We start from the raw sequence: 20,713 nt of genomic DNA, 5'->3' as shown, positions 1-20,713 counted from the left end.
TAGTAGGTTTACAACCTACCAGGACGCGCGCCGAGTTGGACTCGTCGTGTCGACGGTCCTAATATATGGAACAAATATTTTACAAGTATCACCCGTTATTCCGTTAAGCGATATTACTACAAGAGATCTTGACCATTGTTAATGATCTGGCCCGGCGCGCGCTACTTCGTAGCACTTGCCGTTTCGAGAAGAAAGAGGCGCGCGCTACTTCGAAGAAATTTAGACGAGTAATATCCGTCAACAAGTAAAGTGATCGCAGCTCTTCACAGTTTGTTGAACTCCGCGCGCGCTCGTTAGTTCATTATAGCGCGATGCGTTACTGTGCCGCGCCGCGCACTTAATAAGGCTTCTCACAGCGACAGATCGGCTAGATCGGCAAAATGCGCTACTGTGCCGCGCCGAGCTGCCATGAATTGACATCGTCAATTAAGTTAGTTCATTGCATTTGCACGCTTCAATTATTCCAAGAATGCAATTGCACCACGTACCACGTGATTGGTGATACGATTCAGCCAATCAGAGAACAAGAATCTGCAAAGTTTGATTCACGATGTCAATCCTCGGCGAGGCCTAGTGGTGCATCTTGCCGATCTACCGAAGAAGTTGCGAGAAGGATTATTTGATGCGCGGCGCGGCCCAGTAGTTTGACCATTGTTAATGATCTGGCCCGGCGCGCGCTACTTCGTAGCACTTAACATTTCGAGAAGAAAGCGGCGCGCGCTACTTCGAAAAATTAAGGAAGAGCTTTACAAACAGCAACATGAAACTATCATGAGTGAGGTATCCCCATCCACACAAAGACAAATAGAACTCCTCAGCGAAAAAGGAGTATCCATTTGGTTATCCACACTCCCTCTAAAAGCATGTGGGTATGGTCCTCAACAAACAAGAATTCTTTGATGCCCTCTCACTCAGATATAATCTTACACTGTCTACAGCTAAAAGAAGTCCCCTATGTGTATGTGGACAACAAAACCATATCAACCATACTCTAACCTGCAAAATCGGAGGCTACATTTCACTAAGACACAATTCACTCAGAGATACGATCTAGCTGAACTCCTAACCACTGTTTGCAAAGACGTTGAAACAGAACCTCAGCTTCTCTCCGTTCCTCACACACTTAAAATATCAAGTTTTAATACTTTCAACACTACTATATAACAAATAATTTGAGTTCAAGGATGGCAAGTAACAATGTACCCGAGAGGGTGTCGATACGAAAAAACGTGGAGTCAAGACGAGTCCCCCTAAGGATTCATCTTCTGATAATGTCCCAGTGCCAGAGGAAAAATACTGCCAATGTGATGTTTACATGTCAGAAGAACTATCAGTTGAATGTGAAGCTTGCCAATTATTTTGGCACCTGAGTAGTGTTGGTTTATCTGGCCTTAAAAACGAGATGTTACTGAATCTAACAAACTGGAAGTGCCCATACTGTTTTGTGGCGCCTCATCTTTGATAAGACCTCATCTAGAGTATTGTGTCCAATTGTGGAATCCAGTTGCGGCTCATGGAAGTTGGGGGACTGTTTTGGAGCTGGAGAGCGTCCAGAGGCGGTTTACCCGTCTGATTGATGAGGTGGGTACTCTTCCTTACAGCCGTAGACTGGAAATCCTTAATTTGACAACGCTGGCAGAGCAGCGAATACGTGGGGACCTTATTGAAGCTTTTAAGGTTATTAATGGCTTGACTGATTATGGTTCAGACTTGTTCAGACCAAGCAGATCAGGTCTTAATCTGGTTTCATCCAATAGATTTAGTAAGAGTGTGACAAAGGTCAAGACTCTTCAGTGTTCTTTTCTTCCAGAGCGGGTTGTTCCTTATTGGAACAAACTCCCTTCAGAGGTGAAGAACTGCTTGACAGTTTTGAGTTTTAAAATTGGATTGGAAAGTTTTAAAAAGAATATGATTTCTAAATGTATTGTAAATGACTTTCATTTTTGGCATGTTTCGAAAGAAGTTTTAACAAGAATTGAAGGTACCAGTTATATCAGTAATAAGGAAAAACACAATGATTATCTGTGGTTCCATCCTTATGTAGCAAAGAAACGTTTTATAAATCTTTACTCCACTGGGAAGTATGAATAAATTAAATTTTGTAATGTTGTTTTTATTCATGATTAATATTTGATAAATTATTACCTTTAAATTTGATGGAGAAATAGTTATTTTTCCATGTAGTGTGATGATACTTTGTAGACATTAGTGATGATTTTATGTCATAATTTTTACTTTACTTTACTACTTTATCAAATGGAACAAATAGACAAGATGGTGCAAGACTGCAACTGGACATCAGTGCAAGATCGTTCTGGTCGCCGCTGGACAGGGCATTCACAGATGTAAGGGTACTTCACCCTCAAGCCCAGTCCAACAGTGACAAGAGCATCTCGCAGATGTACCAATCTCACGAGAATAACAAAAAATGTGAGTACAATGACAGAGTTCTCAATGTAGAAAAGGCTACCTTCACACCACTGGTGTTCAGTACTACAGGAGGAATGGCAGTTGAGGCTTCTAAGTTCCTAAAACATCTCACTGAAAAGATCAGCCTTAAGAAAGGCCAACGGTATTGTGATGTGATGTCATTTGTCAGACGCAGACTGCGCTTTGATCTACTCAGAACCTGTATAATCTCTATCAGGGGATACAGAGGTACCAGAACTCTTCCACCCACGGCAATAAGTGATTTGGACCTTAACCTGATCAACACTCCTAAACCCTGAAAGGTCATGGAGTGCTTGTTGGATGGGGGTCTAAACTGCTTTTTGTTGTGATGTGAATTTGTTATATATTATTGCAACTAGGGTTTTATTTTTTACCTCAGTTTTTTAAATTTGTACCATTTTTAAAGAATTTGTATCTATCTAAGGGTCATTGCTATATTATGTGTACGGGTATATGACCCCCAGAATATAGGTCGCTTTTTGAGCACTTAGAAACAGGTGTTAAAACTACTTCTTAGCATGTTTAGGGGTGTAAATATGTACATAATAACCCTTTAAATGTTTCTTGGGTAGTTGAAAATAATTATTAGGTTTTTAAATGTACTTTTTTTTCACCTGTAAAAATACCATTTTTTAACAGGGCCCCCAGAATATAGGTCCAAACATCTGTTCCTAAGTTTTTCTAAAATTGTCACAGACAGTTATATGCAGTCAGAATATGTTGCTGAGACTGTATTGATGATGCCAATGGCTCCAGATACTAAATTGAAATGGTTTAGAGTATACTTAATAGCAAAAAACCAAAAACTATGGCCCCCAGAATATAGGTATGCAAAAATCGTCCTCAAATACTCCATCTTCATACATTTTGATGATGCCATCTCTTCAGCATATGTTCTTTAACTGTTTCTCATCACTACCCCACATTCCTCAGTGCTCAGGGTGACAGAGAAAATGCAGAATCTTGGTCGCTATTTTTTTTTCAAACCTATATTCTGGGGGCCATATACCCGTAATGAGTAAAATCTTTAATTTTACTAGTTAAAAAGCTTTCATGCACTCATTTAGTAGGGATCTTAACTAAATACTTAAATAAGATTGAAGGAGTGTCCCTAGATCTCTAGATATGATTGAGGGGGGCTGTTTTTATCTGTATCAATACAATGTGCACCTCAATGACTGTAAATCAGACATTTTTGGCCGCCAAATTTTTTTAAAGGCCTACGGGTGTGCGCTTTAGGGTTTCTTGGACAAGACTAAGGGGGACTAAGAGAAACGAGCACGTTATGAAACTGATTTAAACTATTGTAGCATATTTAACAGTAAGGAAAATGGGAGCTAGCTGTTGAACTTCTTTGAAGTGACAAAGCTCTCTCAAAATAATACGAGGCTGTGCTGATTAGAGCTGTTTGATTCAGCTTAAATAAACATGTCCAATTATCACGCTTATTTCAGTAATCATTCCTCCGACATCAATCTCGGGCATCCGGTATTAACCTCGGGCTTTCTGGTACTAACCTCGGGCTTCCCGTCTCAACAATAATTCGATATTCATGCATACAATATCATTGTCTTCGCGTCTGCGGCTATCAATCAACTTTCAAGTCATCAAACAACTAGCTCCTAAATTCTGTTATCTTTAAAATTGATCGTTATCAGAATTTATCTTTATTCTTAGAAACGGGCTTTGGCCGTAATCAATCATAAATCATTTGTCAATCATTCGGTATCGTACTGTGTCATGCTGTTCAATAAATGATTCCGCTTATTTGATCAAAGTTTGAATCACTCGAGATCTCTCAAAGAATTTAACACTACTTCAAGATTTAAGATTAAAGTGGATTTATCATTTTATTGTCCTAGATTCAAATTCTTGTCCCAAAATCAGGAGATGGAATCAGGTACTTTAAAGAAATCAGTCTGGAATCAGTTGGCACAGCTCCATATCCAACTTTACAACTTTCACGTGAATTCTACAAAAAACTAAAATTATTAAAGAAACTAAAGTTAAAAATCTAATTACGCATGCGAACTCGATCTCTACACGGGTATTTGCCTCACAGAATGGCCAAAAAAAAGGAAGGTCTCTCAAAGTCACAAAACACACTTTATTCCAGTTTTTATCTCATAAGAAGCTAAGTTGACACTCATATTTTTCTTCCCGGGGGTTCATTTATTCTCATAATCATTTTTTCTTTGAGAAAAATTGGCCGGAAAATCTTCCTCCAAAAAAACATGCCTCACAGAATGGCCAAATCTGAATTTCTATAATTTTGTTGATGGAGATACTTTTTAAATTTCTATCACCACACGTTCTTAGAAAACCTATTAAGGAATGGGGTAATAACCTAAAACTCACGAAAAAACTGAGCTGTGAAAAATTATTTCACAAAAAAGAAAAAATGCCTGACAAAATGGCAAAAAAAAAAAGAAAACGAGAAAATTTTATTTTTCTAAAACCTTTGGCTCTTGTTTCAGGCATGCTGCTGGTATTAATATGCCTTGTTAACACCCCCATATAGGTGAAATTTCTTAGAAATGAATAAAAAGGGCATAATTTCCTACACCAAAAATGGCCATTTTGTGTGGCGTTGTTCATATTCCCTGATTTCATGATTTATAACCTTCATTCGGCTGTAAAAACACTCCATCTGGGGTGTTATTGTATGATAAATAGCTTGTGAATACTTTAGACTTATGGTTTCATTGAATAAAAGGAGTTTTAAATTTTGGCCATTTTGTGAGGCATATTTTGGCCATTTTGTGAGGCGTTTAGCCATTTTAACATTTTGTTTCTTCCTAAATTGAACAATGTTCGTTTTATTTGATGAATACTATTCTTTAAACATCTTCTGTCATACTGGTGCCAGAAGTTCTCACCAAAATGCAAACTTAGTTCAAAAATTTGAAAACAAATTTTGTGAGGCATATTTTGGCCATTTTGTGAGGCGTGTAGCCATTTTAGCATTTTTTTCTTCCTATATTGAACAATGTTCGTTTTGTTTGATGAATACTATTCTTTGAACATCTTCTGTCATACTGGTGCCAGAAGTTCTCACCAAAATGTAAACTTAGTTCAAAAATTTGAAAACAATTTTTCAGTGCTCAAAATTTCTACATAAACAGTCATATTTATGCCAGAAAATGTGGTCCTAGTTAATGATTTCACCACAGGAAGTGTTGCCAGAAGACTTTTGTTTCATATGGTATCCACAAAACCTACCAGTCTTTTATAAAAAATTAGTTACAAAAACATTTACAAATTTGGCCATTCTGTGAGGCTAGCCATTCTGTGAGGCATTTACCCGTAACTCAAAATTCTGTCCCAAAACTTAAAAGGTCATGAGACAATTCTACGTTGATTCTGAAAATTTCATGTCAAAATATTGAAACCCTATTGAGTTCTATTGTTTTGAGCGAAGTCAGTTTTGCAAATATCGCGAACTGAGATATGGGCGATTTTGTTCATTTTTTGCGATTATTTGAACACAATGAAACGAAAAGTTTTCAATGAAACGAAAAGTTTTATTTTACATTCCTTTAATCATAAATAAAATAAGAGCTTAAACCACGAATTAGTTAGCTAGAAGTAAACTTGAGGAAATATTTTTGGTGATTGTATATAATTATTTAAAAAGCTTTATTTGGTTGTTAGTATTGTAATTATGGTAAGTGGTTGAATTTAGTGAGACAAGGTCAGTTTCTCTATTATCTTAGAAAAATTTCTACTTTACAGTAGGCAATGCTGAGTGGCAGGAATGAGGGACCAAAACGCTTGGGGCTAACAATGGCCCATTTACAAACCACTTCAGACATGGCAATGATGTCATTTATGCTTAATTCGTCTGAAACTGACCCTACTGCACTTGTAACATTCTATAAAAATCTCTTCTAAAATAGGTATAAAAATGCATAACACAAAACACACAAACAAAATGTTTATAATCCTTATATAATAAATTAAATTTCTATAGAACTTTTAAATTTCTATAAAACTAATAAACCTATATATATATTCATTTTGCACCCAGAGAAAGATGTGATCACAGAGGTAGTTTCCAATATTATGTTCATGACAAGGTATGGGGCTGCTGCAAGTTATATTTTGCTAAGATATTACCGCTTTTTCAAGCTTAAGTAATCTAGGCAAGGTCAATTTTAAAGTTTTTGAATTTTGTCGAACGCTGTTTAAGGCTAAGTTCCAGTCATTTGGTTCTCCTTCCTTTTGAGTGTGAGTGATGGTGATTCTTATGGATGATTTGAGGTGATTGGGCTTATAACAGGTGAATGTAGTTAGCATGAGATTTTGTCGTACTGTATTCCATATTGTCCCTGCTCTGTATATGTAGCTGTCTGATGGTTTAGGTGTCAGAATGAGGGTCTCTTTGCCAAGTCTGCCAGATGTTTCAAAGAGGGAGTATAGTGATATAGGGGTTCTATATTTCAAGACCTTGAAGATGTCATTAATACAATGGTAGAAGTACAGATTATGCACATTCATGATTTCATGAGTGTTGAAGAGGGGTTTTGTATGCTCCTTTCTGTAGAATTCCTTGCCCAAGATTTGCTCCCCGTAGGGTCTGCATCGTGCACTAGTTTTAAATTTATCCAAGTATGCTTCTTTATCTCCAAACATTATGCGGGCACACATTTTCTGTGCTTTGAACAGAGGTTCAAGTTTTTTGTTAGATGCCCCTCCCCAGACAGTTATACCATATGCAAGATAGCTTTCAAACAAAGTGTGATATAGATCTTTATGGAGTGATGTGGGAATGTTATCTTTAATTCTATTTAGCATGCCACAGCAGCTGGCTAGTTTTTTTGCTAATTTCCTTCTATGTGCGTTCCAGTTTAGGTCTTCATCGATTCTTACACCTAAGAATTTAGTTTCATGTACTCTCTCCAGGGGTATGCCATTGATATTGATTTCTTGATCTGAGGGTGTATCTTCATCTTTGTTGGATCGAGAGTATGAGAATTCAAGGTAACAGCTCTTGCCAGTGTTTATGTGAAGTTTATTGGCAAGCATGTAGCGGTGTACGGAATTTAGGACTTCATTGGCTTTTTTGTATGCTAGGTTTTTACTTTTTGCAGCGACGAAGATATTTGTGTCATCAGCAAATAGAACAAATTTAGAGTTCTTTTCAGAGTTTGTAAGATCGTTTATGTAAATTAAGAACAGAAGGGGCCCTAAGCAGCTCCCTTGTGGCACTCCAAAAAGCACAGGTAGAGTATCAGATAATCCACAGTTAGGTAGATATTGAGCTGATAATCATAGAGAATGTGTAGTATAGGCTTACCTTCCATATAAAGTTGGTTTCATTCAAAAATATTAATATTTGACCAATTTATGGACCAAAATCGATCAAACTTGGTGCGTATGCCCAAATATGGGCATATGGTTTTTATCCCATAAAGCCATAACTCGGCCAATTTTTATTCAATTTTGATAAAACTTAATATGTTTGTTCAGGAGACTAGTAGCTGCAAGTAGAGCATCCCAAAGCATGGTTTTGGGCATGTTCAGGGTTTTTGACCAACCTATATTCTGGGGGTCGTACAGACCTATATTCTGGGGGGCCGTAAAATTGTGGTGACCATAACGTTTTTCCAAATTGTCAGTTTGCAGATGTCTCGATGAAAAGATAGCTTAAAATAATACTTATACTCATACCAGTAGTCTTAATGGCATGTGTTGGACAATTTTTCGCCATATTTACCCCTCTAGAAAATGACAACATCGTTTAAATCTTTCGCTGTCATGACCAAATATACCAAAATACCTCATGTAGGTCCAAAATTCTTATCCAGAAACATTAGTTACATGTTTTACTCCAACCTAACAGTAACAGATCCCATTAGTATCGCTTATCTTGGTTAGAACTGTATCCACTAACAATTAACATGACCTATATTTTGGGGGCCACCTATATTCTGGGGGTCATATACCCGTATATTGTTTGAATAATTTCTTATGTCATTGGTATATTATGTGTATATTGTTTGAATCATGGCATGTCATAAGTCATCAGGAAATAATATGCTATCAGCTGTGTTGCACCTATTCAATCAATGTCTGTTTTCAATTTTGCTCAACCGACTAATTGCATTTAGATTAAGGTTTTTTTTTTACAAATGTCTCAGACCCATAGCTAGATCTGTGAATTTTAGGCAGACCCACTCGACAGCGGCCAAATTTTGCGCATTATGAGCCCCAAGCCCGATACCCACTTTGCCTCCCAATTATATTATCATCTCGTAACTTCATAATGAAGGTTCCGTTATTCATTTAAAGATTAAGTTTTTTCGATTCTGGGCACGTAGCCCGACACGACACGTAGCCGGGGCGAAGCTCCTTTGGTTGGCTAGGGAGGGGGGAAGGCGCAGCCCCCAGAAAATTTTTCAGAAATTATGTGTTTTAGACGACATTTGGCATTAAAGAAATTTGTAGGACAGTAATAATCAGACATTACAATAATACAAAATTGGGGGGCTAGGGGGGCGCAGCCCTGGCCTTCGGAAAATTTTTGAGAAATAGGGTGTTCCAGACGACATTTGTAGGACAGCAATAATCAGACATTACAATAATACAAGGTTGGTGGGCTGGGGGTGCAGCCCCCGGAAAATTTTTGAGAAATAGGGTGATTCAGACGACATTTGGCATTAAAGAAATTTGTAGGACAGCAATAATCATACATCAGAATAATATAAAGTTGGTGGGCTAGGGGAGCGAACCCCCAGGAAAATTTTTGAGAATTAGGGTGATTAAAACGGCATTTGGCATTAAAGAAATTTGGGGACAGTAATAATCAAACATCACAATAATATAAAGTTGGGGGGCCGGGGGGCGCAGCCCCCCATAAAATTTTTGAGAAATAGGGTGATTCAGACGACATTAGGCATTAAAGAAATTTGTAGGACAGTAATAATCAGACATCACAATAATACAAAGTTGGGAGGCTAGGGGGGCGCACCCCCGCGAAGTGTTTGAGAATTCGAAGGTAGGAAGTAATCAGACATCACAATAATACAAAGTTGGGAGGCTAGGGGGGCGCACCCCCCGGAAAGTTTTTGAGAAATAGGGTGATTCAGACGACATTAGGCATTAAAGAAATTAGTAGGGCAGTAATAATCAGACATCACAATAATATAAAGTTGGTTTGCTAGGGAGGGGGGGGGGGGCGCAGCCAATCAGAAATTTTTTGAGAAATTATGTGTTTTAGACGACATTTGGCATTAAAGAAATTTGTAGGACAGTAATTATAATCAGACATCACAATAATACAAAGTTGGAGGGCTAGGCAGGCGCAGCCCTGGCCTTCGGAAAATTTTTGAGCAATAGGGTGTTCCAGACGACATTTGTGGGACAGCAATAATCAGACATTACAATAATACAAGGTTGGTGGGCTGGGGGGGGGCGCAGTAATAATCAGACATCACAATAATATAAAGTTGGGGTGCTGGGGGGGGGGGGCGCAGCCCCCAAGAAAATTTTTAGAAATTATTTGTTTTAGACGACATTAGGCATTAAAGAAATTTGTAGGACGGCGATAATACAAAGTTGGGGGTGCAGCCCCCGGAAAATTTTTGAGAAATAGGGTGTTTCAGACGACATTTGGCATTAGAAATTTGTAATTTCAGACATCACAATAATACAAAGTTGGGGGCTAGGGCCTAGGGGGAACTCAGTACTTGTCACATTGAATGGAATAAGTACATATTGTATAGTGGGATTTGGGAATAATTTACGAAATGCTAAAGTCGATTGCCTGTCGTGTCGTTTAATCAAACAGTCATAACCACAGCCCACTTACCAGGCGACCATGGGGACTAGGGGGCTTATTTGGGGTTCAATTTTATTCCGGGGGTCTTCCCCTTGGCTACGTGTCTGCATTCTAGTTGCCAGACCCACTCTATTAGAGTGCAGACTCAACATTTTGGTTGCCAGACCCACTATTCTAGAGTCCAGACCCACAATTCTGGTTGTCATATCTCCTATATTCTAGTTCATAGACCCCCAATTCTGGTTGACAGAGTGAAGAATTACCATTCTGGTTGCCAGATTCACTCTTCTAGAGAGGAGACCCACTCTTCTAGTAGGTATAGAGTCAAGACCCACTATTCTAAAATGCAGACCCACCATTCTGGTTGCCAGACCCACTCTTCTAAGGCGAAGACCTACCATTCTGGTTGCCAGCCCCACTCTTCTAGAGTGTAGACGCACCATTCCGATTGCCAGACCCACTATTCTTGAGTGAAGACCCACCTTTCGGGTTGCCGGACCCACTATTCTAGACTCTAGACTCCAGACGCACAATTCTGGTTGCCATATATCCTATATTCTAGTTTAGACCCCCAATTCTGGTTGACACTTGACAGAGTGTAGACTTACCATTCTTGTTGCCAGACCCACTCTTAGCTAGAGTGAAGACCCACTATTCAAGAATTCTGACCCACCATTCTTGTTTCCAGACCCACTACCCTAAGGTGCAGACCCACCATTCTGATTGCCAGACTCACTCATCTTCATTCCCTTGATTGCAGACCCACTATTCTGGTTGCCAGACCCACTCTTATAGATTGCAGACACACCATTCTAGTTGCCAGACCCACTCTTCTAAAGTGTAGACCCACCAGACCTATTATTCTAGAGTGAAGACCCACCATTCGGGTTGTCCAAACCCACAATTCTGGTAGCCATATCTCCTATATTCTAGTTTATAGACCCCCAAATCTGGTTGACAGAGTGTAGACTTACCATTCTGGTTGCCAGGCCCACTCTTCTAGAGTGAAGATCCACTATTCTAGAATGCAGACCCGCAATTCTGGTTGCCAGACCCACTATTCCAGATTGTAGACCCACCTTTCTGGTTTCCAGACTCACCCTTCTAGAGCGAAAAGCCACCATTCTGGTTGCCAGACCCACTCTTCTAGAGTGTAGACGTACCATTCTGATTGCCAGACCCACTCTTCAAGGGTGCAGACCCACATTCATGTTGCAAGACCCACTTCTAGATTTCAGACCCACTATTCTAGCTGCCAGACTCACTTATAGATTGCAGACCCACCATTCCAGCTGACAGACCCACTCTTCTCAAGTGCAGACCCACCATTCTGGTTGCCAGACCAACTTCTAGATTGCAGACCCACCATTCCAGCTGCCAGACCCACACTTCTCAAGTGCAGATCTACCACTCTGGTTGTCAGACCCACTCTTTAAGCCTGAAGGGTGCAGACCCACCATTCATGTTGCCAGACCCACGTCTAGATTGCAGACCCACCATTCTAACTGCCAGACCCACTTCTAGATTGCAGACCCACCATTCTAGCTGCCAGACCCACTCTTCTCAAGTGCAAACCCACCACTCTGGTTGTCAGACCCACTCTTCAAGAATGCAAACCCACCATTCTGGTTGCAAGACCCACTTTTAGATCGCAGACCCACCATTCTAGCTGCCAGACCAACTCTTCTCAAGTGTAGACCCACCACCCTGGTTGTCAGACCCACTCTTCAAGGGTGCAGACCCACCACTCTGGTTGTCAGACCCACTCTTCAAGGGTGTACGTACACCCACCATTCTGGTTGCCGGACCCACTTCTAGATTGCAGACCCACCATTCCAGCTGCCAGACCCACTCTTCTCAAGTCCACACCCACCACTCGGTTTGTCAGACCCACTCTTCAAGGGTGTACGTACACCCACCATTCTGGTTGCCAGACCAACTTCTAGATTGCAGACCCACCATTCCAGCTGCCAGACCCACTCTTCTCAAGTCCAGACCCACCACTCTGGTTGTCAGACCCACTCTTAAAGGGTGCAGACTCACCATTTAGCGGCCAGACCCACGCTTCTCAAGTGCAGACCCACCACTCTGGTTGCCGGACCCACTCTTCTAGAGTGAAGACTCATTATTCTCGAATGTAGATCCACAATTCTGTTGCTAGACCAACTTCTAGATTGCAGACCCACCATTCCAGCCGCCAGACCCACTCTTCTCAAGTGCAGACCCACCATTCTGGTTGTCAGACCCACTCTTCTAGAGTGAAGACTCATTATTCTCGAATGCAGATCCACAATTCTGGTTGCTAGACCAACTTCTAGATTGCAGACCCACCATTCCAGCCGCAAGAACCACTCTTCTCAAGTGCAGACCCACCATTCTGGTTGTCAGACCCACTCTTCAAGGGTGTAGACCCACAATTCTGGTTAACAGACCCACTTCTAGATTGCATACCCACCATTCTAGCTGCCAGACCCACTATTCTCAAGTGCACACCCACCACTCTGGTTGTCAGACCACTCTTAAAGGGTACAGACCCATCATTCTGGTTGCCAGACCCACTTCTAGATTGCAGACCCACCATTCTGGTTGCCAGACCCACTTCTAGATTGCAGACCCACCATTCTAGCGGCCAGACCCACTCTTCTCAAGTGCAGACCCACCACTCTAGGCAACAGGGGTGAATAATATCAACAAATAAAGATTGTTTAATTTTTGCAAAAATTTCTCGTCATGTGACAACCCTTCCCAACCCCCCTCAACTCCCTACCCCTCCCCCCTAAAAAACTCATCGGATTTTTGCTTCCCGCGAACATGATTTTTTCTGAAAATTTTTGTCAAGCCAGATCTGTAAATCTATCAAATATGTTAAAAAAAAACCTTAATTTAGATCCAAGAAAACAACAATTTCAAGAAAACAAGTGAAGATCCGAAGTAAACCCCAACACACCGAATCAATTGGGTTTCTGCAAGGGTGCTCAACCAGCAGACCACATACTGACGTTCTTAACATGCAGTGGAAAAATATGTGAAAGTCGAAAAGAAACTAGTCTTATTTTGCTTTGTAGACTATGCAAAGGCTTTAGATACTGTTTGTAGGGAAGCGCTACTCTACAAACTTTGTAAACTAGGAGTTCTAGGGCGATTTTTCGATTGTATGGAATACGTGTACACCCATTCCTCTGCTAAAATATAACTCCTCAACAAGTCCTCTGTGGGACTGAACAAGGGTATCTCATGTCCACAGAACTGTTCAAATGCTTCGTACATGCCCTCTCTGAGCTACAAGCTCCATCATTATTACTAAATCTAAAATAGCTAATAATTTGATTAATTATTAACAGGCCCCTTAACGTGGGCAATAACATACGCTTTATAAATTATATAAACAAATTCAAGTCTATTTTCCGATTTTGCTAATTGTCTCTTTGGATCTGTTTCGGTCTTTCAAGGTGACACATGCTCTGGGATGATGATTTAGTACTTCTGGCTTTGAACCCTGAAAGCCTTCATAAAATGATCTTTGTTCTGTACGCCTACTAGACTGTTAGGAGTGGGGCCTAGTGGTCAACATATCTTAAACTGCTATCATGGTGTTCAACCACGATGGTTGTATACTCAAAGAGAGCAAGACCTTCGCACATGGTTTAACATCGATCGACTCAGTTCGTGAGTACACGTACCTAGGAATGACTTTTACTCCGACAGGATTCCTGAGGTCACACAGCAGTGTGCACACATTAAAGATTGTGCTGACTTGATTAAGCAATAGCGCTGACTCGATTAAGTAACCGGCGTTTGAGAGAAACAAAGAACATTTTTAGCCGTATGTTTTATATGGTTTTCTTGTAACTCTTAATGTTTTTTTTTTACTGAGTCACCTTAAGCAGAAGATGTTTTAAAGTTCTGGATACCCACCAGATGGTGATTTCATGAGATTTGTACTATAATAATTAGTTGCAGAAATTGGTTTATGTACCAATCCTTTCGGATTTGTATTGGTGGTAAATACAGGTTTCTGCTTCTCCTCAGCAGGTGTTATACATGCAAAATATAGCTGGTCGCTCATTCATGAATTAATCTACAGATGTTTGAAACCGTTCTGATGTATCAGGAACACCCTGTAGTTATATTTTCTGGATCTTTTCTTTATATAAAGAACATAATTTTTCCCCTCAATTTTTCCTCAATCTTTGCATGAAACACCTGAGGTCAAAATTTATTTACCTCACTAAGTATCAGAAAGATCTTATAATTAACATTATTACTGATCAGTGACATCTCACTCTTAGATTTGATGGAATGAAATGATGGAGAGGAACTACACAGTACACGGTTAGGTAAACATGACCACAGCCCGCTTACCATACTCTTACAACAAAGGTATTTGGGGACTGTTACAATCTACTGCACTGTACAGTTATATTATCTTCTCATCAATTAAGTAGATATCAACACGATTGCTGTGAAAGTTTCTGTATAGTGTATAGTTATTTTCAAAATAAATGCTATTTAGCTGAGAACTTTTAAATCCTTGTTGAGCTACGTTTTACATGAAATAGAGGGATGCCACGTTTTATTGACTTGATTAAAATTTCCAGGATCATCACAGCAGGGCTCAGTGTACATCTTCAATAAAGATGAAGATGGTTCCTCTTCAGAAAATGAGGACATTCCATTAAAATCTGTCCGTTCTAGGACAAAGGTAATGTTTTAGAGATTACTCATATCAGGAATATGTTTCACGTGGACATGGAGTGTAGAGAAAATTTTTTGCAAACCCTTAGAATGATTTAGCAATTTTTAGCAAGTTTTAGCAAGTTTCGATATCTAAAACTGCACATTGTACTGAGGTATGATTTTAATTTTCAATTATCTTGCTAGTATTCGAATTCTGTAATCTGTATTGACTTTTATTCCAGCAGTTGAAAGAAGACAAGGACGTGACAGACACCATATCACACGTGGTACAGCCTAGCGACACCCTATCCTCATTATCCATCAAATACAACTGCAAGGTAAGTGAATGTTGCATGTGCTGATTAAGTGTAGTCGTAGGGCGATCCTGTGCACCTATTTGGTATTGGTTTATGGCATACTGGTTCAATAGTTGTCGTGCGAATAACGAAATATTTGTGGTAGTTGTACTAAGATGTACTGATTTCTGTGTTATGGCTAAAACCAGAGCTGGAGTCTAGATCGCTTGCATCCCTAAAATACAATTTTGTTAAAAAGACTGAAAGTTATTAGAAGCTTTCTCTTTACAGAACTTGGATAGAGTAACAATTATTGCTCTGCTATGGCTGATGAATGAAGATTTAAGGTTTTAAGGTTTCCCATTTTGTTATATAATACATGTACTTCACAATTAGGAATTGTTATTTCTAAGACTCCTAATTGTTTCTTCTCAAGTTAGATTATGGATTTTACACAACTACTTAGTTTACATTTTCGTTTATTATTTCACAATCTTAATCGTGTAGATTCTTAATTATATTCAATGATGAGGGCCATTGTCTTTTGTCGCTCAATGTGGCACCTGTTCATTACTACATTTCGTGAGTAACAAGGTGTTACATCATAAGGACTAGGAACTTGTCACATACTACTTAATTACTAGGTACTTAATTACTGCTTAATTACTACTTAATTACAGATTTTAGAACTCTGCCTCACCGTCAGCAAGTTTTTATAAAGGTTATTATTACATTAGCGTTAGTCTTTGTTTCACGCACTTATCATATATAAGGTGGAATTCTAATGTATCGCTGAACCAAAATGTACTGACGACAACGCAGCCTCATGCAACGTCCGTTTCCAGTACATCACGTGGCTTATCTTGTGAATAGCACGTTATGTCAGACCATCTTGTCGGTAGTACCAACTCTAATTTTAATCAAAATTCCTGTTTAGAGCCCATCCTTTATTTAGAACATGTCTGATTAGTTGTGCTGCTCAAATTCAGAACATTCTGTGTATTCTTATGATAATTCACATGTACTGAGTACACTGTGTGGTTAGGGCCTGTCGTGATATCATGGGTTCCACCTGGATCTGGTAGTCCTCATAATTCTGCGGCCTCTATGTATCTCGTACAAAAATAGGTGTCACAGTGTGGTGTGTACACAGTGTGTGTACACACGGTCTAGTGTGGTGTGTGGTGTGTAGTGTGTACACAATACACACCACACAGAGACACAGGATAGGAGCTTGCTAATCGCAATTGTTGTTCTTTGAAACATTCAACTATAATATTGAAGTAGAACTATTGAAGTATAGATGTAAAGGTGTAAATATTGAGGCAAAGAACTATTGTCTAAACATTGAGCAGATAGTATTAATTATTGAGGTTTATTACCGACTGTCCTCACGACTACAGGTGTAGGTTAACACGACATTTAGACACCTAAATTTATTTCTGATACACACGAGTGTAACATGTGATCCGGTTTCCTAATTCGAAATTGTTGTAATTTCAAATTTGTTTGTACCAACTTTTCCTCGTTATTACGAAACCTTTCATTCTAAAACTAACAAACCTGTGAATTTAGAGCTCCGCTTATATTCTTTGTATACATATATAATGAGACTGATCAGTCAGCAGAGGGTCCATTAAAACGGTCGATTAAACAGCCTTTTCACGTTTTCCATCTCGGCTTTGGATTTTATAACTTTAACTTGTTAAAAGGGGGGGGGGGGGGGGGGGGGGTCATGAGTATTTTTGAGAGTCCCGACGAAAATGCCAAATTCTCATTCTCAAAACGTTTCCAGGCGAAAAACTCATTCTCAAAAACTGACTTTGAGTATTTTTTGACCACATTGGACTGATATGAAGAATGATTTGGTATATCACTATTTTTGAGAAAATGATAAATCCATGCTGAATTTCTCGTATTCAAAAATAATTTTTGAGACATTTTTGAGAAAATGAGAAATCCATGCTGTATTTCTCAAGATTCAAAAATGATTTTTGAGAGGAAAATTTTTGAAAAAAATGAGAAACCCATGCTGAATTTCTCAGTTTTAAAAATAATTTTTGAGACATTTTTTGAGTATTCCCGGCGAAAATGGTAAAATTCTCAGATCCAAAAATACTCATGACCCCCCCCCCCCCCCCCCCCCCCCCCCCCCCCCCCCCCCCCCCCCCTAAAAAGGTCAATTTCTGTTTAAGTGCTCAACTAATGATTTCACAGAAGATGTTACTGGTGCTCCTTCGTAAATAATGCACAGTATTTAGTCCCTTCAGAATTGTTTAAAATGGGACTTTAACCTAGTCCACTTTTTCTAGTCACAATCATTCTATAATAACCGGGAATAGAGTTATTATATGTACAATACGGTTACACCAATGTTCTGACTCATTGTTTCCATGACATTGTCGAAACAGCTGATTTAGTGATTTTACCTCATGACATTCGTATAACCCTTGAACAGTTGCTCTAAGTTAAAAGTCTAAACCATTGCCATCTATGATGTTTAGCCGTATTTAGGGAACGTACTCTCAAATCATACAAAGCATGTTTAAGTAGCTTTCGAATGAATCCTTGTGTTTTTTATTTCCGGATATTTATCAGAAAATCGTTTGGGATAAATCTGTTTTAGTTCAAAATTTACTTTATGTTGAATTTCTGGGGCTTTCTTACACTGCAGAGGCCACATTTTATATTTTTCTTTAGCAATATACTTAACATGTTAACAAATAGGTCCACCCTAAATGATAATAGACATATTATATAGTATACAAAAGGTTCAAATCTCAACAAAAGTTGTCTCTAATAATGAGGGTCCGCAGTATAGTAGTCCCATTACCTTAGTATTGCTGTTCCACTACTAAATAAAAAAGTTGTCTCTGTAAAAGTTGGTATTGTTTAACGACTACACAGTGTGTAGCGACTACACAGTGTGTAGCGACTACACAGTGTGTAGCGACTACACAGTGTGTAGCGACTACACAGTGTGTAGCGACTACACAGTGTGTAGCGACTACACATCCAATGATAAATTTAAACTTGAGCACTTACAGATCCAGAATAGAGCATCAGTTACAATCATAAACAAAATCTAACTTTCCAATCAGCAGATAGATCAATTAGAAGCTATGAAAAGATCTCGATGCAAATTTTCATGTCATATTAGTTGTTTATAATTTAGATCTCAAAAGGCTGAGCGTGAGTTTTTAACATTGTAATGTTTGGTATGGAGCATCACCGAGAGTATGTCGGGAGCCGTGATGCTCCCTACTTAACATAACAATGTTTACAATTTCCAAAGGCTTGTGTCGTATTAAGTGACCAATATCGTCAGGTGTCGGAGCTAAAGCGGGTAAATCATATATGGAATGCTAATGAGTTATCAGCACGGGACAGCGTCTTGATACCAATCGTAAAACACAGCCTACTATTAGACCGGGACAACAATAATGACGATATCGTAAAGGACACTCCCCAGCCAGTAGATATTAGAACTATTAGTATCAAGAGTTTATCCGATTCCGTTGACACTGAAATGTTTCTGGACCGAATGAACAAGGACATAGAGACCTTGCTCGCTGCAACGCGGGATAAAACTAAGAAATCATCTCTGACTGAGGTGAAAAGTGCGCTGACTGTTGAACGAATATTTCCTAAGCAAGTAACAAGTAGTCGCACCGGATCGTCTTACTGCAATTATATTGGAATTTTCTTGGGGTTCTGTTTTTTGTTTGTAGGTATTCCAGTAACGCTAGTTTATTGGGAAGTTGTTGTTCAGCGGATTAAGAATGTTGGTAGATAGATTGCTGATACTTTTTAATTTTAACGGGTATGTAATTCATTTGATGTTAATTTCCCCAATTTTAAATAAAGATTCCCTTTATTTAGTGTTCCCTGTGTGCTTTGGTATGGCAGGTATTTCAGGGGCAGTGTGTTAAAGATTCCTTACATTCCCCTACATCATTTTGATTTGATATGTAAATAAAACATGAGGTAAATTTTATCATTAAATAAATGTGAATATAATATAAGATTTATGATGTCATCCTTGACCCAATGTTATATTGAGTGTTTTAATTTGATCTGCCTCACGGCTCACCCCTCCACTCCATAATATGTTGGCAAGATATCATAAATTATCGAAACTGTGGAAGAATTTTAACTTCGTTTGGAAGAATCAGTACGTTTGGTGTATCTTACGGAACAGTATGGCCGCATTTCGAAGCTGTATTGCATTTAATTTAAGAAGTACTAGAGCGCAATCTCCGCGCGACTTGTGCTAGTAAAAAGTTAAAGTTTACATCATTCAAAACCGCGCGCGTAAATATATTATATAGCTTTTAGCTTAGATATCATCTACGTAAACATTAATGTATGAGTACTGCGTAAATGTAACATATCTATTTTACTATAACTACCATCTATTATCACTAACTCAATGCTCCTCTCATTGACCATTTATGACAGTAAATTACTTGCTTATTTCGTCAAACTTCTCGTTATACCAACTCCTATTCTGAACAAGCCACGTCACCTTAATGTGCGTCTCATCATTTACAGCCTGGCTTAATGCAATGCGGTTAAGTCTATGTGCAAACAGAGTTAAATTCAGTAAGTCTTGTATTCTTAATAATTGTAAACATGTGATTACTGGCTAATGTTTGTACGTTACATCGAATATTAGCATACCAAACACTCACAATCGACTATTTGTTTGTCTAAACTAACGGTAATCAATGTATCAACAATGTATCAATAATCAACAACACGTACTCGCCATTATCATAACATGTCCGATGTTTGTATTGTATAACATCTTGTCTCTGCTTCTTGTTGTTTCTGGAAAGTTCTTCATCCCTCTCCAGCCTGGCGAAACGGTTCGAGTTTGGTGCCAGGGACATGATATTGAATTTGGGAACTGTAAAATAAGGGGTGGGACGAGTTGTCACAGAGACTTTACATACACAGATAGCCAGCTGCCTCTTTCATTGAGTTGTAGTGCCAAGAGTAGAGAAGATAGGGAGACTGTCTCGCTATCTGTTGAGATTGTTAGACAAGTTTTCAAGTCAGTAGCTGTCGAGATAAACGATGATGTTGGGAGATTGAGCTGTCTCAATAAATCACCTGTAAGCACTTTAAGAGATGATCCCCGTGAGACATATCCCATACTGTGGTGGGCAAGTGACGCTAGAGGGTCTGGTGCTACCGGGAACATTCTAGACTCTGAGTACATCAAACAGAGATTCTGGAACTTGGAACTTTATTTTATAGAACCGGGCGATGTAGTTAATTGCAATGGAACTAGATTTAGTCATGAGGATCTGAACAAGGTCTTCACTACTCCCCCAGTTTATGGGACTTTAATTGGCAAGACTGGTGAGCCTGTGAAACCTACTGTGCCGCCCAATAATGGATCAACAAATGAAACTTCCGTAGATAGTGGGCTACCAAAGAATTCCGGTTTATCAAGAACGACTTTATTTTTGGTTTTAATAGCTGGGGGAGTAGTGTT

The 20,713-nt window shown here is 39.1% G+C and overlaps 1 protein-coding gene across 2 annotated transcripts; it reads left to right on the top strand.

Annotated features, from left to right (window-relative positions):
- The first annotated feature begins 1,148 nt into the window (after positions 1 to 1,148).
- Positions 1,149 to 19,263, top strand: LOC134815085 (lysM and putative peptidoglycan-binding domain-containing protein 4-like). 2 transcript variants are annotated; one of them, XM_063823560.1, is made up of 5 exons: positions 1,149 to 1,177; positions 14,524 to 14,614; positions 14,833 to 14,936; positions 15,157 to 15,249; positions 18,536 to 19,263. In XM_063823560.1, exons 2-5 carry the CDS (start codon positions 14,578 to 14,580, stop codon positions 19,001 to 19,003), a joined length of 702 nt encoding a protein of 233 aa, XP_063679630.1. In that variant the 5' UTR covers positions 1,149 to 1,177; positions 14,524 to 14,577; the 3' UTR covers positions 19,004 to 19,263. The 2 variants fall into 2 exon arrangements, with proteins under 2 accessions (XP_063679630.1, XP_063679629.1); XM_063823559.1 differs by having other exon boundaries at positions 15,154 to 15,249.
- The last annotated feature ends 1,450 nt before the right edge of the window (positions 19,264 to 20,713 follow it).

This window comes from Bolinopsis microptera, chromosome 5 (assembly GCF_026151205.1).
Source record: "Bolinopsis microptera isolate Bmic1 chromosome 5, MBARI_Bmic_1.0, whole genome shotgun sequence".
Taxonomy (NCBI): domain Eukaryota; kingdom Metazoa; phylum Ctenophora; class Tentaculata; order Lobata; family Bolinopsidae; genus Bolinopsis; species Bolinopsis microptera.
Note: the sequence above shows the minus strand (reverse complement) of the source record. Positions and strands in the feature narration are given on the sequence as shown.

Coding starts and splice junctions, on each gene's coding strand:
- LOC134815085 (XM_063823559.1), top strand. CDS start 14,578: ATGACCACAGCCCGCTTACCATACTCTTACAACAAAG. Junction 14,615..14,832: donor ACCATACTCTTACAACAAAG/GTATTTGGGGAC, acceptor TAAAATTTCCAG/GATCATCACAGCAGGGCTCA. Junction 15,250..18,535: donor CCATCAAATACAACTGCAAG/GTAAGTGAATGT, acceptor CAATATCGTCAG/GTGTCGGAGCTAAAGCGGGT.